This window comes from Saccostrea echinata, unplaced genomic scaffold (assembly GCF_033153115.1).
Source record: "Saccostrea echinata isolate AGI-Se365-2 ecotype Australia unplaced genomic scaffold, CSIRO_AGI_Sech_v1 ptg000008l, whole genome shotgun sequence".
NCBI lineage: Eukaryota > Metazoa > Mollusca > Bivalvia > Ostreida > Ostreidae > Saccostrea > Saccostrea echinata.
In genome coordinates this window covers 8,833,895-8,858,842 of record NW_026889757.1, presented here as the reverse complement: position 1 = coordinate 8,858,842, position 24,948 = coordinate 8,833,895, and the positions used below count along the sequence as shown (strand labels likewise).

The 24,948-nt window shown below is 32.6% G+C and overlaps 4 protein-coding genes across 6 annotated transcripts in view; 2 read left to right on the top strand and 2 right to left on the bottom strand.

Annotated features, from left to right (window-relative positions):
- Nucleotides 1-508: 508 nt before the first annotated feature.
- Nucleotides 509-7,407, bottom strand: LOC133181033 (dual oxidase maturation factor 1-like). 2 transcript variants are annotated; one of them, XM_061315561.1, is made up of 10 exons: nt 7,189-7,407; nt 6,764-6,821; nt 5,300-5,437; nt 4,874-4,972; nt 4,484-4,637; nt 4,073-4,287; nt 3,862-3,975; nt 3,591-3,757; nt 2,966-3,159; nt 509-1,074 (listed from the first exon to the last, which is right to left on the bottom strand). In XM_061315561.1, exons 1-10 carry the CDS (start codon nt 7,357-7,359, stop codon nt 1,032-1,034), a joined length of 1,353 nt encoding a protein of 450 aa, XP_061171545.1. In that variant the 5' UTR covers nt 7,360-7,407; the 3' UTR covers nt 509-1,031. The 2 variants fall into 2 exon arrangements, with proteins under 2 accessions (XP_061171545.1, XP_061171546.1); XM_061315562.1 differs by having other exon boundaries at nt 3,011-3,159.
- Nucleotides 7,408-10,616: 3,209 nt separating this feature from the next.
- On the top strand, nt 10,617-15,376 carry LOC133181040 (uncharacterized). Its single transcript, XM_061315570.1, has 4 exons — nt 10,617-10,814; nt 13,160-13,257; nt 13,502-13,672; nt 13,802-15,376. The coding sequence occupies exons 2-4, from the start codon at nt 13,188-13,190 to the stop codon at nt 14,044-14,046; spliced, it is 486 nt and encodes a 161-aa protein (XP_061171554.1). The 5' UTR covers nt 10,617-10,814; nt 13,160-13,187; the 3' UTR covers nt 14,047-15,376.
- LOC133181039 (PACRG-like protein) lies at nt 15,121-18,682 on the bottom strand. Its single transcript, XM_061315569.1, has 7 exons — nt 18,477-18,682; nt 17,963-18,030; nt 17,543-17,633; nt 17,185-17,319; nt 16,783-16,890; nt 16,115-16,195; nt 15,121-15,790 (listed from the first exon to the last, which is right to left on the bottom strand). Exons 1-7 carry the CDS (start codon nt 18,630-18,632, stop codon nt 15,734-15,736), a joined length of 696 nt encoding a protein of 231 aa, XP_061171553.1. The 5' UTR covers nt 18,633-18,682; the 3' UTR covers nt 15,121-15,733.
- Nucleotides 18,683-18,932: 250 nt separating this feature from the next.
- LOC133181024 (cilia- and flagella-associated protein 46-like) overlaps nt 18,933-24,948 on the top strand; it is a 58,918-nt gene continuing 52,902 nt past the window's right edge. For both annotated transcript variants that reach the window (XM_061315553.1, XM_061315552.1), the window contains exons 1-10: nt 18,933-19,077; nt 19,247-19,380; nt 19,712-19,843; nt 20,172-20,236; nt 20,483-20,647; nt 20,872-20,995; nt 21,139-21,233; nt 21,338-21,523; nt 22,995-23,051; nt 24,276-24,356. In XM_061315553.1, the coding sequence (XP_061171537.1) occupies nt 19,029-19,077; nt 19,247-19,380; nt 19,712-19,843; nt 20,172-20,236; nt 20,483-20,647; nt 20,872-20,995; nt 21,139-21,233; nt 21,338-21,523; nt 22,995-23,051; nt 24,276-24,356 (1,088 nt within the window). In that variant the 5' untranslated portion in view covers nt 18,933-19,028. The remainder of the gene's footprint in view (nt 19,078-19,246; nt 19,381-19,711; nt 19,844-20,171; nt 20,237-20,482; nt 20,648-20,871; nt 20,996-21,138; nt 21,234-21,337; nt 21,524-22,994; nt 23,052-24,275; nt 24,357-24,948) is intronic.

The following is a 24,948-nucleotide window of genomic DNA, read 5'->3' as shown; positions in this document are numbered from 1 at the left end:
GGCAGTGGTATTTGAAATAAAAGACCCAAGGGCCTTAACGGTCACCTGAGTATAATACAACAATTTAGAGGATCCATAAAGTATAAAATAAACTGATAGATGAAGCTTTGTTGCCCAAAAGCAAGAGATATAGGGGGACAGGGACCATGAAATTCACAATTTTGTTCCCCTTCACCCATAGATGCTATATGCCAAAATTGGTTATAATTGGTTTAGCGGTTTTGGAGAAGTTGAAAATGTTCAAAAGTTGACGCACAACGCACGACGGACGATGCACGACTACGGACAAAAACAGATAGCAATAGCTCACCCGGGTGACTCAGGTGACCTAATAACGGAACTAAGTCATTACTTCTACATGTATATTGTTTTTAGCGCAGTTCCTTAAACTTATTGATTGACTGTAATTCTATTATGAATATCAAATTTTTTCGTCCGACATAGTGAAATTTTGCACAAATCATGAAATGCCCTGCCCCTCCTTTACACTCGAAAAATATCAACAAAATTTTAAAAGATAAGGTTTATTTTAAAGAATCGGCAAGAGAAATCTTACAATCTATAATATATATAAAATATTTTTTACAGTAAATATATAAAATAAAATACAGTAAAAACTTTTCCAGCATTTTAGAATTCTTATATTGATCTCACTCTTTAAAGTTTATCGAATTTTTGGACAATTTAATCAGGAATTTAACGCTTCATGTTGGACGCACATTCGAACAAAACAATTACTATTTTCCATGAATTTCAACAGCATCTTAAGTGTGTTTAAAGCAACAGATTGCATATCGTAATTTTTATATTTTCAATTTTAAAAAACACTTTATACAAATAATTAGAAAATATAATATAAGAAAGTGATACACGGACTATCATTTACAATCAAAATGAATGAAATATACATTTACAGTCATATATAAAACAAATATATAAAATATATAAAACGTGATCATGAACATGTGTCATATGAAACGAGTTCGTTACACGGGAAGCCCTTCTGTAAATTCTCATGGAGTTCAAAATCTTTAATGGCGGTATCCCATGTTGATATGTACTTGATCTGGATTTCTAAAAATAGAGAAAAAATTCACTAACTTTGCTGGCAATAATGTTCAACGTTCTTTCATCCAGTAAGTAGGTTTCATATTTTTATTCGTTTTCAGTGTAAGTCATATATACAAATGTATTACAGAATTATAATTCTGAAGTTTATTCAACTTTTCTGTAATATAAACTCAGAATTAACACATTGAAATATTTTAATAAAAACACTCTTATAACTGTGGAGGAATACAGGACCCTTCAAGGGTAATTGATTAAAATTTTCAAAGACAAGAATAAAGAATATTTGATTATATACAGGTGGATATATAAGGATAGATCTTAGTAAAAGATATATATATATATATATATATATATATATATATATATATATATATATATATATATATATATATATATATATATATATATATATATATATATATATATGGGGGGGGTGTAGGATATTATATTAGTGTCAATACTAGTATAGTATATTCTGCTACTGTACTAAACATGGAAATATAGATGAATACATTTAATACTCATCTAAATATATAGAATTTACAAAAAGTGCACAGTAACAGGAAATCAGTAGGATGTGATTGGTACGAAAGGTCCGGGAAATTTAAAAGAGGCATGCTGTGTACCATCGTTACATGTACATGAAGAAGGAAACTGCAAATGCAGGGATGAAAGGAAATGAGAACAGTTTTAACTAGCATTACTAAATAGAACAGTATAAAATTGCTAGCATTCATGGTGCTACTTGACTAAAAAGGCGCAAGTTCATGAAATAATTTTGAAGTCATTTTCCATTCCAGAATTCTTTTTAATCAGATGATACTCATATATGTAGTTCAAATTTTTAATAATAATGAATTCTAGTGTTAAATTGATATAAAATTATTTTTTGATGTAATCATAATTTGCTAGAACATTTCTCCTTGATAAATGTACGATTCATTTCATAGTTTGAATAACAAGAAATATATTTTCCTGTCTTCATACAAATATACCAGATTTACCTTTTGTACCGAATTTCACAAAACTAATTCTGTTTGGTAGTAAAACCAAACTTTTAAAGTAATGCTTCTTTATTTTAGTATGTGAAGAAATGACTTCAAGGATGCACCAAAACACACCAAAATGGCCCATCTATGAAAAAAAATCTGACTTGAGATGGAGATTTCCCTCCTAGACCCTCCTTGCACCCCTCTTTTCAGAAACCTAGAAACGGTCATAAAAACACCTTAAACATTAGTGATTCTTAAACCCCTGTCACATTTCAAAAAACGACCAACGGCAAAAATAGTATTCTTCGGGCGAAAGTCGGCTGTTCATTGGCCGTTGTCTTGTCCGATTTTAACCTTTGTTTTTCGTCGGCCGACCAATTTTGTATCTGTAGGGCCATGTTATAGTTTTTTCTGCGTCGGTGACCGATTCCTTCAATTGAAGCAGTCGTTGAATAGTCTGTTGACCAACCTTCGATAATCGTCCGACCATCGGCAGACAGTTCGTTAAGTCGGTCGTCGGTCGGTCGACATTCAGGGATTGGGTTTTCGTAAATGTCCGCCGACGGTGAAAATCAAACTGCGGCTTAGCGAACGATGATCGGGCGACTGTTGGCCGACTTAAAATCATTCAATTTTTGAAAATTGTTCTTAGGAATTAATGTGACTGCTCCGCATCGCCCGATACTACTGTCGGCCGATCATGTTTTTCAGCCGATGATACGAGAAAAATTTGGTTGCCCGACCATCGGCTTAAATGTGACCTAGGCATTACTTACTCTTATCTATATTCAAATGCATATTAATTACACTACACTCTGTGACGATGCAAAAATGCTCCCCCTTCTCCATTACTGATTTAGTAGGAAAAAAGAATAAATATTGTTTAAGCAAGCATGCATTACGTAGCGGAAGAGTGGATATTGTTGTCAAAAACGCCGCTGAATTGCCTGGTATTGCTGTATAGGTCCTCCGGATCGTTGTCGTCTGGGACGGGAGGCGGCGGGCGACGTCGGGGTCTCTGCAGACGTTGCGTCAAACCACGTGATCTGCGCTTCTCAAACTTTGCTGCTTTTGGTGCTGGGGGAGGTTCGAATACCTTTAATCAAGAAAAAAGAAGAATAAAATAGAAAACAACAAATGTTATGAAAGTTACAAGACTGAAGTGCTTCACGAAGCTCTGACATATCAGCAATATTAATTACCGGGTACAAAAATTGTATATTGTGGATAAAAACTATTTTTCAAGTAGCTTGAAAAATGAAAATGTGGACAGCAATTAACTCCAGTTCTGACTATAATAAATTAATTAACCTCAACAGGTACAAAGGAGTGGTGTCCATATCAATACTTAAGTTATTATTATACATGTATTGACTGTGTTCTAGGGTAACAAGCGTTTTGTTGGATCCGCCAAGAACCTTTTTGCCCGAGAACACAGTCAATAAATGTATTGATGGCGAAATGTTCCTAATACAGCAAATGCTTTTATGTTTTATTAACAAATGACACACTAATACTACAACGTACTGGGGGTTCGTAAATTTCGTCATCATCGTCATCATCATCTTCAGCCGCCGCGGCTTCTGAGGTTCGTGGTGGACGATGGTTGACGTGAGGACTGCCATTTGGTTTTCCATTGTCCACAGGGGACATTTCCATGCCGTTCTTTTTCTCAATGGTATCAAAACTTTCACCTTCATCAAAAAGAAATCAACAACATAAATTGTGTAATACAAAAAAAAGAGATCAAAATTCACAGTGATATTCAAGGGATTTACGAACATTTATCGAACATCACCTTGTATAAAATTGTCATCCTGCAGAGGGTCAACTCCAAAGAAATTCGTGACTAGTTCCGGGAACCGGAGATCAAGGATCCAGATCACAACACCCAACACAATGCATAATAAACCTAGAAATTATTTATTTATACGTGCATTACATAAATCTATATTAAAAAAAAGCAGTAGTAAAAATCAAACTATAAAGAATATTTAAAGAAAACTAACCTGTAATCAAATTTAAATAAAAAGATGGTCCAAAATGGAATTCCAGCTTGTGTTCGGCACTGAAAGGAATTAAGAGTTCGTTGACATTTCTTATGGTGGCCCAGAGAATATTGGCAATCACCATGACACCGCCGGTCAACATTAGGAAATAGGCGCCATATTTCAAAAGAATGAAGAAGAGTACTATTGTCAAAATCCAGAGCGGAAGTGCCAACCTAAAAAAAAGGGGGGGGGCGTAATTAGTATGACGGTAGACAATGCTTATTTGGCGACAATTTTAGGTATTTTTTAACTAACAATCATGAATATTTGCAAAATATCAAACTAAAAGGAAGTTCTAAAGTGTGTTCTATATTTATTGTGGCGAAAAACAACTACTATAATTTTTTTTAAAGTGTAGTGTATACTTACCACATCATGATATGGGCGTACCATCCTGCTTGTCTGTAATGACGCCCCCATCTGATCCCCTCCCCATCAAATATAAAGTACTCAGCAATCCAGATAACGGGAAGGGGGGTACCCCGAAACTGAGCAGAGCGAAACTCTTGTTGAAAACGTCCAGCTAAAATGTGGTTTTAAACATTAATGGAGCAGGCTTTTTTATGCCTTATATATTTTCGGTATCACAGACTTGATACAACAAAAGGGAACGAATAACTGATGATAATCAAATAATTTTTACGTGTAGTCAAACTTTCACATCATTGTTTGAACATTAAAGTTTTTTAAACTGGCAATGTAACAATAAAAATATCTCTTCAATGTTCAAAGTACCACATCATTTATTTTTTTACGAACCAAATATCCCAAAACCAATTCTTCCCTGTTCCCATCTCCAGTCAAAGTGTTCGTTGTAATTAATGGTCTCATTAAAAGGACCTCGATTTTCTCCTTCAGCTGAAACCAGAATTTGAATACCATTAAAAACAACCAGACGGTGTTTTAAGTTACTAAAAATGTAACACTTTCTAATGACATAGCTTAAATATGTTAAATGTGATATACATCGAACCCATAATCGTTGGTTAACAAAACTGGGTGAGTTATTCTCATGTTAGCCAATATAACAACTGGCACAGCGTACAAAATTAAATCTTACATACGTGTCATTAAACCATAAAGACTAAATCACAGTGCTGCATACAGAATTTGTTTTATTAATAAAAAAAAATATAGCTGTTGTACACATTGATATGATAGTTCAAATGATGTTCAGGTGATTACCTTTGAGTGTTACATTGATCCCTCGGAGGCCCATGTATACAGCAATATCTGCGGTTATCTCCCCTGCTGATCCTGCTTTATACTTGGTTCTTACGTTTTTGGCCTCGGCAACTTCCCACTCGTACCCAAAGTTTGTCACTGGAATTGTAAAGATTGTAAAGTTAGTCACTAGCATTGTAAAGTTAGTCACTAGCATTGTAAAGTTAGTCACTAGAATTGTAAAGTTATTCTCTAGAATTGTAAAGTTTGTCACTATATAATTGTAAAGTTAGTCACTAGCATTGTAAAGTTAGTCACTAGCATTGTAAGGTTAGTTACTGGAATTGTAAAGTTAGTCACTGGCATTGTAAAGTTAGTTACTAGAACTGTAAAGTTAGTCTCTACAATTGTAATGTTAGTCACTAGCATTGTAAAGTTAGTCACTTCAATTGTAAAGTTAGTCACTAGCATTGTAAAGTTAGTCACTAGAATTGTAAAGTTAGTCTCTAGAATTGTAAAGTTTGTCACTATATAATTGTAAAGTTAGTCACTAGCATTGTAAGGTTAGTTATTAGAATTGTAAAGTTAGTCACTAGCATGTAAAGTTAGTTAATAGAACTGTAAAGTTAGTCTCTACAATTGTAAAGTTAGTCACTAGCATTGTAAGGTTAGTCACTACAATTGTAAAGTTAGTCACTAGAATTGTAAAGTTAGTCACTACAATTGTAAAGTTTGTCACTATATAATTGTAAAGTTAGTCACTAGCATTGTAAAGTTAGTCACTAGCATTGTAAAGTTAGTCACTACAGTTGTAAAGTTAGTCTCTAGAATTGTAAAGTTTGTCACTAAAATTTTAAAGTTAGTCACTAGAATTGTAAAATTTGTCATCAGAATTGTAAAGTTAATCACTTGCATTGTTAAGTTAGTCACTAGAATCGTAAAGTTAGTCACTAGAATTGTAAAGTTTGTCACTAGAATTGTAAAGTTATAATTAGTCACTTGAATTGTTAAGTTTATCATTAGAATTGTAAAATTTGACACAGAATTGTAAAGTTTGTGACTGTAAAGTTAGTCACTAGAATTCTTAAGTTTGTCACTAGAATTGTAATTTATACCTGAAGGACATACGCAACGTAGTTTTGAATTTTAATTTCCCCGCATAATTGAAGGATGTTTGTGCGATTTTTTGATGCCTGACAATGCTGTACACATTCTCTGAATCATTTATAAGTAGTACCAGCTAAAAACATTATTGTTGTTAATTTTTCTTTAAAAACACATAGATTTTAATCATTTGATATCTGTTCAAAACTCCCGGTAATGTATGTTGATTTTTTGTCTAAGGACCTCTGATGATAGTTTGATTTTAAACTAAGAATATCTTGGAAAATTATAAGTGGAAAGTCACGTTGTAGAGTGCATATATGTACATGTGCGTATGTCCTTAATATGCGTTTATTACATTGCTGTGGACATCATACTTACACATTATCACTCCACCAATAAATAATGTCACTGTCACACGTATGAACACGAAAATTCTCTGAAATTGAAAACGAAACCGATTGAAAATATTGAATATAGCTTAGCAGATGGATATTTTTGAAATCTATTTTTGAAATTAATAGTATACAATATTGAAAAATTATGAAAAAAAGTATTAAGCCATGTTCAATATACCCCGTTTATTAATTATCTATTTTTTATATGTGTCTACTGTATTAAAGTATCATTATCATGAAATTCAAGTTACAACAACAACAACAAACAAAACAAGACACCACCCAAGAAAAAAAACAAACAAACAATCAAAAGGTCATCAAAACTTAAAACCATGTATTATTATTTGAATAAGCTAGCCTTCATATCTCGAGATTCCAAAATCTTAGGTAAAACATGAATTTCGATACCTCTTTACCACGAATACCAGGTAGGATAATGAAGAATGAAAAAGCTAATATCACAAAGGCATAAATAAGTCCAGACTCCAAAATATCCGCCATAAAAGGCGTCTTGTCGGAATCGTAATAGGTCGGGGCGCCATTGGACCGCAAAGCGTCAAACAGGCCCGGAGAAGACATCTTGCCTAAATTTATCTGTTGCTGGGTTTTTTTTCTGAAAAGAAAATAAACAAACGTTGATTATGGTATACAAAAAATAAACATCATATTCAGATATTCGAAAGGGATGGGTGTTATTTTACACGCGCAAATCCAGGAGGGGGGGGGGGGAGGCGGTCCACATCAAGTCAGATTTGGTCGAAATTTGTTACAAAAAAAATCCTTGTCCAAACCTGAAAAAAACTTATTTCGAGTGGGGATGGGGAGGGTCACTTTTCCAGGTCTTTTTCATCATATACATGACTCTCTTTACAATTTGAGGAGGGCTCCGTCTTTCCTTGGGGGGGGGGGGGTCCAAGGTCACTTTAATTTTACTATATATAGAAAATTTAATAACTCTAAAAATTCCCAGGGGATGGGGGCACACCCCTCCACCCGACGTTCGTTTTCCCTCTACATTAGTAGATCCGCGCATGTTTTATGCAATATGTGTAATTTTAAACTTTTTCCTCTTCATTTCTTGGTTTGCTTTTGGTGATAAAGCTTAAAAGCTTAGTTTGCTTTGAGAGATACAACTTAAACTGTTGAAAAGAGAGGTATTATATACTTATATACTGTATAAACATTGATTAACAACTGGTTTTCGTGGAAATTATTTTATAGATATCTTTTAATCCTTTGTTCTTTTCAACCAGTGATGGAAGTTTCTAGGATTTGGGGGGGGGGGGTGGGGGGGTGGGGGGTGGCGATGGGATGCAGCGATTCCTTCGTTTTAGATTTTACCGTAGCGCACAAACTTGAAGGTCATATTTTTACTGTACAGTAAATAGACAACAGAATCTGTTTTGTAATTTTCAAGTACATTACACAGTTATACCAATCTGATATGAGTACTAATTAAACCAATTTGCTTAATTAAAAAGCAGAATATAATCATTCCTTGAAAGGGGAAGGTATGCATGTACTTGTAGTCTGGCGGCAAAAACCTATCGCTATGATAAGATCTCGCGTAGATTTTCATACTGTCCTGTTTTTAACCACATGTACTTATCTGAGGATGATATTCAACTTCTCCCTTGTCTCACAGGAAACTCTACTGATGTCATCATTACATGGTTAGGATAACGTCGGATATGGCTAAGTGTTAGACGAGGCTCAGATTTGATCGTTGTGTTCATGACTCAAACTTGTAGTCTTATATGTGAGAAATATTAAATACTATGATAGTCCCGTTGTAATGCTTTAAATCTTTTTTTTTTTTTGTTAATTCATTCACCTGAATGTTTATGCATTTTAACGTATTTAAAGCTTTTGAAATTATAACGGGGAATAAATATACAACGTACTTTGGTTAATAAAATCTATTAGCATTATTGAAAATTTATTTCATCTTTTTTATTTTTCTGTTTTATTTTAATTTTCTAAAATAAATGTAATTACTACAAATATACAAGGGAAACTTAACACTGTCAGTCACTAGTCTTTCATCGCAATATCGTATCATTCCTAAATCACTCAAATAATAGTGGTATTTAAATTTTCCAACATCTGGAGATAACATTTAACTTGTTAAAATTCACTTCCCCTTTCATTTTTTAGCAATAAATGTTAAAAGGTTAGTACTGTAAAATAAAGATTACTTCTTTCAAACTCCTGAAGCTATTTATTTATATAAATATTAGAGTTCCAATGACCATATAGCAAAGAAGAGGTTGTACTTAGTTACAGCGATTAGCTATATAGTAACGACGTTGTGTGATTCATGTACATCTGTACATGTTAGTGTGAAGCCTTAAAATTACAAACTATCTATTTTTGAAATCTTATTTATTTATAACTTTTTATCAGACAAATAGAGAATAGATGGCTTAAAGCAACTAATGTGAAAACAGACAACAAAATGTACAGTGTTTTAAAGATTGTAGAGATTTTGACTTCACGTTGCAGTTAAATTTAGTTTAAACATCCTTCCACAGGATAGACTACTTTCAAGCACTTATAAAGATACAAAAGATATTTCACCACTTTCTTCATAATTAGCAGGAAATTGATTAAAAAAAAACAACAAAAACCACAACAGTACATACCTTATACCAACATTCCTCTACACAGCGTTTTAAACTTCCCGTTTCAGACTGATAGGGTTTTCGTGTCACGTGATAAGGTTAAATTGGCAATACACCAAATACGGAAGTAGATATTTTGGTGAGACAAGTTGACTAAAGCCCTCCTCAGAGATCAGGATCATCAAATATAGCTTATCTACCGTGATTTTATAAAGCCCCTCGTATTGTTATAGCCATTTATTCGGAGGGGGGGGGGGCTCGTAAACTGCGTAAATAATTTCATTGTTTTAAAAAAAAAAAAAAAAACAACAGGAGACTTTAAAAAACGCGTAATTTGTGATTTGAAGAACTGTTTATAATATTTATTGATTCTTTGATCTTGTCGATGAATGGATTGAAGGATTTTATTGATCTAGTCCGCAAAATATAAAAAAAATAAATCCATAAATCCATCCAAAACAGATACTTGATTAAAATTTAATCTTGTAATATTTGTTAATCGGGATAATGGCCCTGTGAAAATCGATGAAGTAATTGTTTGTAACTTTGCAAAAACCTTGAACAGATATTTAAAATTCATTAATTTTTCACCGTTACTTTATCTCTTTCGTTTGGAGATCATTGATATAATGTCGACTCGTTGTTTTATTGTAATTTTCTGTTGAATTTGACTAAAACAGATTATGCCCCCTCCCCCATTTTCCCTTGGTCATCATTAAATGCGGGGAGGGGGAGGCAAAGCCATTTTCAGCCAAGGTAGTTTGCCCCAATGTTTGTCAAGTCACTCTATTAACACAGAGGGGCTTCTGGACCCTATGAATGACCCCTTCCCCCTTCTAGATCTGTAATATATAGATATGTGTCAGCATTGCATATGATTATTTATTAATTTATTTAATCTCTCTATCTAAAAAGGAGGTGTAAGCCCTCATATCTGGAATTCTTCGTTAGATCCGTCCATCGCATTTTTTCCCAAGACGCATTGTTAGGTGTGTTTTTTTTTTAATTGTCTTCCCAATCATCCCTCAAATTCATATTGAAATGCTATTTATTTGTGAGGGGAGGGGGAGGCAAACACCTTAGAAACATCAAGACTCGCCTCAGAGCAGTGGAAATTTAAGAGTGTGTGTAATCGATCATTCTATCGATTGCTACGCCATTACCCATCGGAGCAATATTACTTTGTTTACGCGCTGAAGCCATCTCGTTACAATTTGTTGCTGGAGAAATTGGAATCGGTTGTCATGGTAATATATTTTCGCGCATGATCAGCAAGCTGACAGCCATCACCGTCTGCACTCTTAAACACTGATGAGTCTGTGGCTTTTCTTCTAGATTACATCATTAAATGTTCATTATGAAATTCCAGTTCTTTGAGGATTAATGGTTCATACATACACTTCAATACCGGTAAGTATATGATCCTCCCCTTAGACACACCGTATAAATATCGATTGATCTTTTTAAAGAAATTGGCAGAATGCATGCGTTATCGTCTTCGTGTTGATTTGTTAATTATATCTATACTTCCAAAGGAAAATTATCGGGGGTGGATCTATAGGAACCAGCACAAGAAATAATACAAAGGTATAGTCCAAGAATTAACCAGCGTTATTGGAAATTCGAAATCTCAGAGCAATCAAGTTTTCTTATACATAGTAAGTAATTGCTATAATACGCGAACCCTATCCCATCCACCCCCACTATTTCTTCATGGTGATTGACAGGACGAAAAGAACACATATTCTTACATTGCTTAATTCATGACAAATATCCATGATTTTATTAGAGTGTGTGTATGCACTGGTTTGATTTCACGGTCAGTCATTTATGCATGAAAGAAGTTAATTAAAAAATTGGAGGGGGTGGTGTTGTACATGCACTACTGGATTTTGTATTCCATAGTATTACGTATAGTTATGTATAACTGATGTCTAAAGGAGGGTTACAAATTTCCTGTCAAACTGTCATTACGAGTTCTCAATTTTTGTTTTTTATATAGAAAAGAATATGTTTATTTTCCTGGCTTTTTTAGCGATTTGATATTTTACGTGCCAGGAAATATCAAATCGTTAAAAAAGCCAGGAAAACGTCAGATATTTCGGACTAACCTTAAACAAATAAGTAAAATGTTAGTGTTGAAAGCGAAATTTGAGCATTGTTTAATTTTTTTTTAATGTTGAGCATAAAATGGCGATAAATTAAGAAATAAGTGAGTTGAATTCCCGTGAATAATCTGCAATCGGACAATTAACGACACATATGCATACAGATATAACTGCATGTGTATCAGAAATATGAGGCAATGAAGGCTATATCACATAACTTATTCCTTAAGGATACTAAATTAATAATATATAAAGAGTTGCAAAATCAGGAAATTGTTCCAGAATCCATTCGAAATTAAGCTGTACATACTGTTATACTAGTATTTCATTATTCTGAAATCTATTTATAAATAAAAATATTATTTACAAAATTGAAACCCTTCCTTCATACATACATGTACCATCAAAATGTGTATTTCCATGGATAAATCTCGAAACCAAGTCTGTCTTATAAGGGATTAAATTAAATACATGAAAATAGAAGAAAGAAGTTATAACTATGATAACAATTAAGAGCAGAATAAATTAATGTAAACTCAGGCACGTACTTTTGGGGGAGGGTCCCTTTCTTTTGCTGTTCGTTTAGAATGAAAATGTTCATTGAAAGACCGGTTCCCCCTCTTTTGCGGTATTCAGATCCTTGCATGTTAAAATATTTTAATACCCCCTTTTTTCCTATAAAGGCTATTCGACTTTGGACAATTATCTCCATTAATGTCGACGATGCGTCATTTATTTTTCTAGCTGTCCTCCTCTCCCCCCCCCCTCCCCTTTCAAAACCTTGCTACGTGCCTGAAACTGAGTAGAATGAAACAGAGATGACTGCACCACTGACCGGCAGCAGGAAGCAGAATCCATCATGATCAATGTGGCTTTAACTTTACAAATTGGTCAGTGAGGAACAGTGCAACGACATACGCATAACCATAAAAATCAGATTTATTTTTTTCATTTTGAGTATGATATGTTCAAACTTAAGTGAAGACGCTATGTTTTTGTCTGTTTATCAGATATCTACGGAGTTTCAGGTCTTTATTTTCCTTTATATTGGTTAATTTCATAATTTCATATTGTCATTGAATTTAACGGGAACATTTATGTACACCTGTAGTCGTCAGAGAGTGAAAGTTGAAAAAAGGTGAGAGGACAAAAACTGAAATTAAAAGCATACGTTTTATCACTGCTTTCTTTTAAATATCTTCCTAATTCATGAGTTTCTGATCCACTCGCTCCATATTTATGTGGAGCGGAGTGGAACAGAAACCCTTGACTTGGGAAGATGTCTTTTAGAGTGCTCCAACTCCAAATCAACCACTGGTCGTTTTCAGTATGAATAGCAACAAACAATCGGCTAAATGTTAAAAATAAGCTAAGAATTAAAAGTTGAATGTTATCTAGTTTCATTAGAATAGCTGCAGAGTTGATATTACTTATAAAGAAATCCTTACTACAATACTTGGTCTTGATGAATGCAATGAATAAAATTAATTTGGCGTAGCGCAGCATCAATATACATAGTAATTCAATAGCACGATTTGGTTATAAAGAGAATCCTAGAAAATCGACCGTGCCTTGCTAAATACATGTTGAAGCCTTAATATAAGCGTACAATATCATCAATATTGACACAGTGCGTATACATTTCAGTGACCCATTGACCAGTGATGTAGCGAAGATGAGACTGCGAGAACCTGCCATATGTGTACTTACTATACTCACAGGGCTGGTACTTTGTTCTTACAGTGGTGAGTCGGCATCTTGTATTTTATATTCATTAAGAGTGTAAGGCGTGTTCTCGTTCTCTCGCCAATATCCATATCCTTTAGAATTTTCTATGTACACCATGTCCGTAGGAAGCAATTTTAGTTGGGGAGGTGGGGGGGGGGGGATTCCTTAATATGCAAATAAAATGTCGTCGTCAGGCGTTTTTTTATTGAGGGACCACAACTGTAAATTAACTTTTGTTTTTAATTTATTCCTTTTTTCTAGCAAATGCCATTGGATGTTTTGTTTGTACCTCACTCAACAGAGGAAACACAGGTTGTGAAGACACTTTCAATAATACAGGAAAATACTACAGATCCGAGTGTAAAGCCAGCCGAGACGGGCGAATGGGAATGTTTCCAGCTACACAGTGTATAAAGATGGTGGCAGAAGACAGTAAGTGAGGAAGATGTTTCTTTTATTTTAAAGCTCACCTGAACCAATTACTCAGGTGAGCATAATGGTCCATGGACCTTCACCTTGCTTCCATATTGTGAGACATAAATTTGTATGACTTAATTTCAGCTGATGCTGGTTTTTCTTTGATTGTGCGAGACTGTGTTGTGGACAATGGAGGTACAACTTCAGAAACAGAGATTGGGAGACAGAGCCACTGTGGCTGGATGAAGGTCATTAAGTACAATGGACGTCGCATGAGTGGCTGTATTCTAAGTTGTGGGCAAGATGGCTGTAACATGGCTAGTTGGAGCAGAAACATGTCAGTTGTTACTGTTATGCTGGTTTTCATAATAACCAAAACACTGTGCTAGTCTGGAGTAAAACATGTATATACATAAAATCAGGGGAAATTCATCAATATCATTGTAAGCCTCCATCCAATTTGTACTAAATGAATCCATCTCAACAAATATTAGATGATTCATTAAATTTTTTCCTGGACATAAAAATATGAATATTAGAAAAACACTTCTGGTATTAATGGTTTTGTTTTGGGAAATGATATCGATTCCTTAAATGAGGTATTTTGTATCCAATGAATGATTGCTATACCACTATAACTACTATATGTAAATATGGTTACACAATCTTCATAAAGTATTAATACTGTTTAATAAAATTGTAAAGAGGAGCTCATTGACTGGATTTATATCTGAGTATCAAAAACTTGCAGTTTTTAATATAGGTTTATGAAAAACTATTTTTCTGAACCTGTTTAAAGATCTTAAAGCAGATATGTGCCAAATAGTTTTGAAATGAATGTTTCAAATAGACCATTTATACTTTTAGAAAATGTTATTTTGTAACCAAAGTTATATGTTGGAGAAAAATCTTAATTAGTAATTATTAAATTTTTATGTACCTATATTAATAAATATGATTTTAAATTGTATTCATAATTTGATTACAAAACTGATTTTATTTATTTTCCTGCTCTGATATGACTATTTAATAGGACTATAATATTATTACGTAATATTTTTTTTACTATGTTATGTGCATCAATTTGCATGAACACTGTAAAAGTTGATATGTTCTAGATTGCCAGTGATCTTCAATTGCAGGAGTATTTGCCCCTCTTTGCATACATATTTTTGCAAAACAATGAATGAAAATGTTGCTTGTTCACTGTTTTTAGATATTGAACTGCAGCTTTAGGATTGTGTATATATATTGAATGTTCAAATGTAATTTTTGGATTTATTGTAATGTCAACATCATCTGTGTTATCTTGTCTAATTGTTTTGGTATTGAAGTTATCCTGATGTGTTTTAAGATCTTTTTGTATGAAAACATTATAAAAATGAGGAATATATATAAATGTTTTTTTTTAATTAATTTACCTGCATTTCTTGATTTTCAATACATCCAAATACAACAAGATACACTATTCATAACTTTAATTCGTATTTTTTTTTCCTATGAAATATAGAAATTGACATTATTGTGTGATGAGCAATGTGATAAATAAAAACATGATTTAAAACCTTTAAATCACTGAGTTAGATAAATATATATTTTCACACAATATAAAAAGCTGACAAGTGTGGCTCAAACCAATTCTGTGTAAAACTGGAAATTCATTGTCATTGATAATGTTTTCAACAAAACAACAAATAAACAAAGAAAATACAAGTGTAACTCGATTATGTTAAAAATTATCATTATATCAATACTTTTTTGGTGGTTCACATGCCACTGATGACAAATATGGAAATAAAATTCTCCACTTTTTTCCCAAAGAAATTGAACTTCAATAAATCACACAAAATGTTGTTCAGAAATTATTGTGCACAAATTTTAATTCAATCTATAAATCTACTATAAAAAAACCAATAAGAGATTATTCAACCCTTACTAGGTATTAGCACCAAACTAACCAAACTACATGTATTTCAGAACTTGAGATTATGTATAGAAAGAAGGCTTTGTCTGAAGCTGAATAATGCTTTTCCTGGGATGGAGTTCCTTTATCCTCTGATGCATAAAACAGAGAGTTCAGGTAAATATGGAGGAGTAAGTAGGGATTTTGGACTTCAGAATCAAAAGTGAGTCCTAAAGAGAGGAAGGAAAAAATATGTAAAGAATATGCTGTTTATTCAAATACCTGGACAAAATTCACCACTTTATATACTGATGACCTACTTATTAACAGTAAGTGATTCCTATTCAATGTTTTAGTTAAGCAAGTCAATAATGACCTACTTATTAACAGTAAGTGATTCCTATTCAATGTTTTAGTTAAGCAAGTCAATAAATTTACATACAGTGAAACTAAAATGATGAATGAAATATTAAAGCAGCGGATTCTAATAATTTTCATAGGTATTACATTCACTTGTATTCCTTAATTAGGAATACATGTACTTGATAACTAACCTTTCCACCATTTTGTTCCAAACGCTGCACCACTTCAGTAATACGATCCTTATATTTCTTGTCCATCATTCTCTTGGATACCTAAAATCAGACACAGGAAACAAAAACATTTTATCATGAACCTTGAACTTACACATCAAATGAAAATCTACATATATCATAAATACAGGTAAATATAACCTGCCTTTTTATTTTTAGCATACTGTAGACATACTTTTTTTCTATATGGGACTAATTAAAATTATCCAAGAAAATTTGTAGCCTCATACTTAAAATGCATATAAGAAATACAATGGCAATCCATGAATTCTGCATAATTTTATTCCTATGAATTAAACTGAAATTGTCAATCTGCTGAATTATGACCCTATGAGAAAGAAGTACATTTACAGTATTCAAAGTTAGGCTCAATTCAGGCAATTAAAAATTAAGGACTATCAGTGTTCAAGCATACCAAAGAAGACGTTTTCCAAAAGAAATGTACAAAATGTCTAGGATGGATAAAGTAATTAGGCTATAATGATAAAAAAAAATTGCTTCTTTCAATAAATGATACATTTTAAACAAAATTACAACTTTGAAGAAACATTTTTCAATGGTTAAAGTATTTTTGTCATGATGCATCTATGTTTTAGAAAACAACATATGGGAATGCTGAAAATGCCTACTGGTACTAATATTGTCTTGAGATGTTGATTAAGCTCTGGTCCCACAACATCACTCAACTGTACTAATGCATCAAGGCCTCCCTCAAACACTGAGTTTTCTTTGTGGCTCTACAAAATAAAGATTGAAAATTTATTTCAGTTTCAATTTTGGATTTATGCTAAAATAATTTAATGCAATAAATCTGAAATATAGTATTAGCCTATTGATAATACTAATCCTAAAGAATGTTACTGGTATATTGATATAATCACCACACTTCCTTTTAACTTATTTTTGAATTAAAAAAAACTTGTTTCCTTTTACTGAAATTTTACAAGGTAGGAACATATTATAAATGCATTCATGATTTTCCATACAGGCATTTATATAAGTAAAGGAATGTGTATTAAAGTGTTGATCACCAGTGCAGCTCTTATGGAAAAAGTGATTTTTGGCAAGACAGGCAGGACTTTCTGCTGAGCTCCATCCACCTCTAACATTTCCTGGAAGCCAACCCGAGACACAAATGTATAGGGATGTACAGTCTCCTTCAGGCCCTGTAACCATTAAAAAAATTCTGTAGTGTTATTTTGATCTCAGATATTCTCTATGCAAATACTAATCAAAATCAAATTCCTAATTTGATAATTTTTGTTGAGTCATGAAGCCATCACATTTTTTTTCTCAAACATGTATCACAATCATTATACCTATTTAAATGCTAAAAATAAACCAAATTCATGCAACTATTAAAATTGATTAAAAGTGATCAAATCATACATCAGCAAGAGTGACTAGAACTGGATCAAATGGAAGTTCATCAGGTGGAGTGGACCACTGTAACTTGTGTTTCACAGAACCATGGACCAATCTGTAATATAAATCCTTTTTTATTGTTTTCATGTGGAGATTAAACTTTTCAAGGCTCAATAAAAATCTTTACAGAACATCCCCATTTCCTTTTGAAACATTAACAGTTTTGGTCATTATGAGCTCTGCTGAACAGGACAATTAAGGTACAGTATCAAAGAGACCTCTCCTATAATAGACATATACATATAACTGTATAGTGTATGTGTTATTTAATATCAATTCAGGCATTATAAACTTGTGCACAAATAGTTATTGAGGTCATCTGCAATAACAGACCATGATAGCTGCAACTGGATCATTATCATTTTAATTGAAAAGTTCATTTACCTGCAAGGAAGACCCCCAGTCATATAAACAGATGCAAAAGCAGACTGATTTTTTGTGGTAGCTGCAAACTGAAAAAGTACAATAGATTACATGTGACGTGAAGACATAATAAACCAAATGTAACAGGCTTATTATGACGAAATCAGAAGTAAGTCCCTGTCAGGTTCGACATCTCCTTTTATTTGACCTTAATTCCTTTGGAATAAACAGATAAAAGTTTAACTTGGCATTACCATGAAAAACATCTGTAACCCCCATTCATGTTCTAGCTAGCAAAAAAAATCTGACCTGACATAATTCGTACTTAAAGCCCTGGACTGTTGGATTTACAAGTGCTTTCCAGTAACTCCTTTGATAAGCATTCTATAGTTACAATTTTCAAGGGGTGAATTTAAGGCTCAAATTGTAGTCATGGCATTGTTCTTATCACTTCCTTAACCAAGAGAGATATTAATTAATTTTTTTGCTGCATTAATAAGAGAATAATTGAACATACTCCTGGTTAAATACTAACTGGATTAACAGTCTTTGGATTAAGCTTATCAGATGGTCGTGATAGCTTTTGAGGTTTTGTATTCATTAAAGTTTCTGTCGAACTTTTCACTGATTTATGTTGGCCACTCTTTTTCCCTGCACTACCAGGTGTTGTCATGGATCTTGAAGATGCCATAACAAGTGTTTATGTGAAAAAAGTTCTTGTCGTTCACATTTCAGGCCATGTTTACACCGGAAGCAAGTTTCACATGGATCGGAAGTAAAATGATGTTTCTACGACAACTTAAATTAATACGCTACGTAGAAAAAAAACTTTCTAATAATAAGGACAGTGAAATTAATATCAATTAGATTTATTTTAATTTAACTTCTTTTGTAAAAAAAATGTAAACATCTGCAAGTTATAGACCAATTACTAGTACTTAACATGAGATAGTTTGCACTATTCTTTTTGCGTAATGGTGGAAATGTGTAATAAACAACATGGCGGGGAGTCGGTGCCCGACGATTTTTTGAAAACAAATAGAAGTTTATTTCTCGATTAAATTTGAAGGAAGAAGTAGAAGAAAAGATGGATACAAGCATAAGAACATTGCTTACCAAAGCACAGGCATTAATAGGTGCATATTATTTCATTTTCTTTTTTTAAATAAATTTCATGAATTTTGAGTTCGAATTTCCTCATATCCATTCCAAAAGATTTGAACTGAATCTTCTGATTTGTAAAAAAAAAAAAAATAATAATAATAATGACATTTGTAGTAATCGAACATGTACTTTAATTTACAGGGCAGGAAAACAATCAGCATTTACAACAGGCCTACCAGTTACTAAGAAATGTTGCTGAAAGCAAGCCAGCTGTTGATACGCCTGAATCTTTTGGTTCAGATTTATATGTCATATGTGCAGAGACTGCCTTCCAGGTGTGAATCATTATGAGAAAAGAATCAAATTCATAAATCTTTACAGTGCACTACCTACCATAAATCCCTTTTTTGCATATTAAAGCAGATAATCTTTACTTAAAGTTTGAAATTAATATACTTTTTTCAAACACAGTCATCCAATAATGAGAAAATGAATTTGGCATTTTTTCCTTTCTTTGTGCCCTTCTGAATATCAATAACAACAACAAAATAATAACTCAATCATCTTGCTGTATTTTGATTTTTTAATGACAAAGTTTAAAATTAAAAAAATCCAATTTTTCTGGAAGCATAAAATATAAATATAGATATATATTTTTCAATTAAGAATGGAATGCCAGATATGGCCAGGGAATGCCTTAAGATGTACTTCATGAAACCCCCACCGGCCAACCAGTTCTTCTGTAGAGCTTACTTATGCCAGGCTCAGCTCCTAGCTCCCAAAGAGGCCAACAATCCAGTAAGATTGTCCTTTTTCTCATTTAAATAATCACTTCTCTAATGATTCTCACTTCAGAATGACACAGGAAATTTTTGTTTTTCATGGAATTATATATTGCAACCTAAGGCCTGACAAAATGTTCCTCAAAGATATGTATTGTATACCTTGGTATTATATCAAAAATTATTCATAATTGTCATTCTCTTGTGTTTTCTAAATTGTTTTCAATATGTTTTAAAAAATAAGTACACCAAAAATTGTGACATTGGCAATTCAAAGGAATGCCCATAAGGATTATATAAGAAATAAATACATGTACTTAACACAGAATAACAATCTTTAACAGGAACAACTGGAAAAGGCAGTAGTGTACCTTGTAAAAGCAATATCATTTGCCAAGAAGAACCCAAGGTGAATAACTCATGATGGAAGTTTTTATTTTAAGAACTGCAATTGTAAATTTTATAATTCTGTGTACTGGTACCTGTACAGTACCTAAACAGTAGTAATTGTCAATAAGATTGTGAAGAATATTGATTTTTTTTCTTTGCAATTGAAAACTGTTAGATTTTAAATTATCAGACATGTAAAATTTTTCAAAGCAAAAAGAAGAAAAATAGATTTTACTTTACACAGTATCTAAATTTTTTTATTCAGATATCATTTCCTAGTGTACAATGCCTCTGTGATATACTGGCAGTTCTGTCGACCTTTTCTGAAGCCTAACTATCGTCAGTATCTAGCGCGCAGTCTGCACCAAGTGGTAAAGGCACTGGATGATATCGATGACAAAGATTTTGAATGGAGGGCACAGCTAATGATGTAAGATATTTTCTGAGATGTTCATTTTGAAATGTCCTTTATGTAATCTTTTGAAAATGAAATGTTGCTTTCAAGCCATGATGTCAAATACATGAAGTTCAAAAGTTTTTTTTATGAATTTCTCTTATATTGTTTTCATTGTTTAGAAAAATATCAATGCAATGATTTATTTATTGATATTTTGAAAAATGCCAAATAAGCAAATAAAATTTCCATTCTTGCAGTGCCCTGATGGAGTGCCATTTAGATGCTGGGAGAAAAACTGATGCCTCTAGTGTGGCAGGAGCTGCAGCCACATTTATTAAACAAAACGTACCTCATCTCTATAAACAAGTGTTTGGTCTCATTGTAAGTATATAAAAGTACTTTTGCTTTCTTTTTTTATTTTATTTGTCCCATTTATAGATTATGTTCGGCTGCAAAAAAAAAAAAAAAAAAATAACTTTGTGACAAATTTCATTGGGTTGGTTTTTAATAATTTTCTCTTGCAGGTAAGAAATCAACTGCTGGACTCATCAAAACTTCATAAAGATGTCAAAAATTCTCCTGAATTGTCTGTCTATTACAAAATTCTAAAACTCAAAGTGTATGTATGCAAATGAAATGATGATTTTCTTGTAAAATATACATTTGTGTAATGTTAAGAAAGTTACACAGATTTTATTTGAATATCTATATTTCCTGGTGTAGATCTTGTGACCTTAATGAACCCCGTGAGTTCTACAGTGAGATTCAATCCATTTTGAATCAGATGGGTGTCGCTCATACCAGTATTGTTCAGGTAGAAACGCCCACTGGGAAAGGTTCAAAGTCCAAATCCATCAGGACTCATTCCCCTGCAGGTCCCACTAAAATGGAAGAATTAGAGAAAGACAGGTATGATCATTGTTTAGTAACCCAGAAAAAATGTGAAAGAGAGCTATATTAACAGGAAATAGTTTTTACTTAAATGATGTAGTCAGGAAAATAATTGCCAAAAATGACACTTTCCTGTTAAAATTGATTGCAATTTAAATATTACCTTCCTTTAAAATAATTATTTAAAATATATTTGTGAAGATTTCTTTCTCCTGGAAATATGTGAGTTTTATTACTAATGACCCATTTATAAAAAAAAAAAAAAATTAACAATGTTCCGTCATTCAGACTTCAGAGTTTAATTTGTCTTTATGAAAAGCTTGTTTTTTAAGTTTCTCTTTTTTTCTCAATTATTTGTTCCGTGCACTTTTATTAGCTTTGCTCACTATGTTTATATTTTGATTTTCAAGGTTTTAATTTTTTCTTTTCAAGTATCAGTAGTTTCTATGTAATTAAAGAAAGTGTGCAACAACATATAAAATTTTTATTATAGCTGAATCAAAATATGAATGATTACATTTTTTGATAAGTTGTGCCAGTGAAAGATTACTATATATTAAGAAAATAATTTGATTAAAAATTATTTACTGAAAGAAAAAGTTTGGTTTTTGCATTTTTTGGAGTATGTCATTGATACCCACTGGTATATGTGACTATCCTGAAGCATTATGAATAGCAAATCATGTCACACTAAGAATAAGTTGGTCTGGATCATTTGAGATATTCATGTCCAAATCATAGGCTACCATTTCTTGAGTTAAAATTCTTATTTAAAAAAAAAAAAAAAAAAAAAAAACCCTGTTCTGTGACACTTATTTAGATGAAACTGAATTCTCAAAGTTAAGATTTGCCCGAAATATGTAACATGAATATATTCATATCTCTTAATCATCTGATACTGTTTTCCCCCTGAAGGGCCTCAAGCTCTGCTGGATCAGTCTTGTCAAACATTGACAAAGACCCAGGGTCCAGGGTGCCTCAGTGAGTATACCCACCTGTGTTAGTTCCCAGTACACAGTTTTACACTGTCTAGTGTGGACACCATCTTCAAAAACAAAGTATTTGGAAATAGAAATAAATCTCCCTTAAAAAAAAGAAAAAAATTACACATTTCAGAAATTTATGTAGTTTTGTACAGTTCAAAATAATTCAGCTGTTATCCTCAAGGTTTGCTTGTAACTTCCCTTTTATCCAAAAGTTTTTAGAAAAGATGTGAAGCTCCTTAAAATAACCTTTTTGTCAGAACTTTAAAATAAAATGCCACAATTGTTTACTCCAAAGTGTTTCAACCAAAATTTTATTACTAAGATATATATATTATGTGATTTTCAACCAATGCTGCCATTTTAACATGTTAACTTGCAAAGTCAGAATTAATAAACCTACCCAAAAATGTAAAATTTAGATAAAATGATATGTATCTGGCTACCTCTGTCATCTGTCTAATTTCAATTCACGTACATTAACAATGCGCCTTTACGTTCAACAGTTCAGAGTTAAGTCAACAAACATTAAGTGATCGAGAAAATTCAGAAGAGTCTGATGTGTAAGTTCTCTAGATGAACCAGTAGCTAGCATGTGATGTGTTTGAACCCTGTGTTCATAGCTGTGTGAACATGGTTGAATGCTGTGTTTATACCCTACTTGGGCACTAGGGATTGTTGAACTCCAACCAACAACGGCATGAATGAATATTTGATTATCTTGAGCATGGAATGGTAAAATTACTGTTACTGGATAATGACTAGTGCATGCTCAGTCAAAAATGTACCTTTTAAATACAATAAATCTACTACAGGTACTGTAGCATGATGTAAACAAGAACTGGCAGTAATTTAGTCAGTGATTATTGAGATCAAGACAAAATATACTGGACACACATGACACATATACTTTCTACTTTTTTTTCATTTCATTCACTTGGTCAGTAACTGATGCATTGAATCACAATGAACAAGTAGATTCTTAAAAATAATTGCACAATTTAAGTTATGATTTTTTCAAAGATTGAAATGAGTGGCTTAATTTTACCTTGGAAATTATGATTTTAGTAACACTTGGTGATCACATGTATTTGTTTTTATATACATTGTGCATATATGGCATTTTATGAATGCTTTCAAAAGCTGCACCAAGTTAAACATATTTTACATTAATATGTGAAAACCATTTTTTTAAATTTGAATTCATCAGTGCCATATTTTTGAAAAAAGTTTTCTCCCTTCCAAAGCTTTGGCTTCTGATGTGAATTTTAGATGCTGATTCTTACTCTACTATGAATATACTGTATCTAGGTATATAATACTTCAAGTAAGACATTTTAGTGTTGAATCATTTTACAGACAACATGATTTCTCGGAGAGACTTAATTCATCATAAAGATAATCATTTTGTGTTACTTTAGTGGAATAGATTATTGATAGTAAATTAGTTTTTAAACTTGCTGTACATCCATGTAGTTATATAGCCAGACTGTTTGATTAGGTACTAGGTTAGTTTTATAACCAATCATTATATGTAGCAGGTATCAATGATAACCAAAAGGTCAGTCTTTTTTTCCCTTCAAATCTATAATTAGATCAATACCAAGTCAAAAGACCAATTTTCATTTACTAAAGCATGTTAATGATTAATAAATTAGCTGAGCTTAGTTTTCTTTACAAATATAAGGAAGCACATGCATAGAAAACATTACAGCTATTTGCTCCAGCATTTATAGTTTAATTTGCTTTATGTACTAACAATTTTGTTATGATGACCTTTTCATCAGGAAAAGCCCCACCAAAGGAGCAGGGCGGAGAACCCCCACCCCCACCACTACCAAGAGACTGGCCACTGACAGTGCAGATAAGTGAGTGATTATATACCAATATGTGGAGTCACTGTTTACAAATATGTGGATATTTATGAAGGTTGCAAACAAAAAGATGATCTGATGGTGAAGTCTTTCTCTTCTTTAAATTTTGAGTTTGGAATGGATGACCTGATAATTTACTAGTCTACATTTTTAAAACTTGGTACTGGTAAATTGAGATAAGTACAGTAGATTTTATTAATCATAAAATTCATTGTCCCATTACTGAAACCTTGAAAAATAAGGATATGTTGTCTGTCACATGTGTGGTGTATCTGCATTATAGGTGAGTCATTCTGCATTGGTTTTTTAACTATGTAGGATAGTACTTTTGAATTACCGGTAAATGTCTCACTCAGATTCATACTGTACTTCCCAGTGGTGGGAAAAGAGTCCACATGTTTTATATCAGGCTTAAGGAAGATACTTACTTGCCGAATACCTGATCTTTGAAAGAGAAAACATATTTTCAAATTATACAGTTAGAAACATTGTTCTTCTCCTCTATATAGATGAGTTTGTATAACACCATGAATTTGTAAATGCAGCATGAATCTTATGAGCATGTTTTGCATGCCGACTTATTTGT

Coding starts and splice junctions, on each gene's coding strand:
- LOC133181040 (XM_061315570.1), top strand. CDS start 13,188: ATGAGACTGCGAGAACCTGCCATATGTGTACTTACTATACTCACAGGG. Junction 13,258..13,501: donor GGTACTTTGTTCTTACAGTG/GTGAGTCGGCAT, acceptor CCTTTTTTCTAG/CAAATGCCATTGGATGTTTT. Junction 13,673..13,801: donor AAAGATGGTGGCAGAAGACA/GTAAGTGAGGAA, acceptor ACTTAATTTCAG/CTGATGCTGGTTTTTCTTTG.
- LOC133181039 (XM_061315569.1), bottom strand. CDS start 18,632: ATGGCATCTTCAAGATCCATGACAACACCTGGTAGTGCAGGGAAAAAG. Junction 16,891..17,184: donor TTTCCATAAGAGCTGCACTG/GTGATCAACACT, acceptor TTTATTTTGTAG/AGCCACAAAGAAAACTCAGT. Junction 15,791..16,114: donor TGGAACAAAATGGTGGAAAG/GTTAGTTATCAA, acceptor TCCTCTCTTTAG/GACTCACTTTTGATTCTGAA.
- LOC133181033 (XM_061315561.1), bottom strand. CDS start 7,359: ATGTCTTCTCCGGGCCTGTTTGACGCTTTGCGGTCCAATGGCGCCCCG. Junction 4,638..4,873: donor AATTGGTTTTGGGATATTTG/GTTCGTAAAAAA, acceptor ACCACATTTTAG/CTGGACGTTTTCAACAAGAG. Junction 4,288..4,483: donor TACGCCCATATCATGATGTG/GTAAGTATACAC, acceptor CCTTTTTTTTAG/GTTGGCACTTCCGCTCTGGA.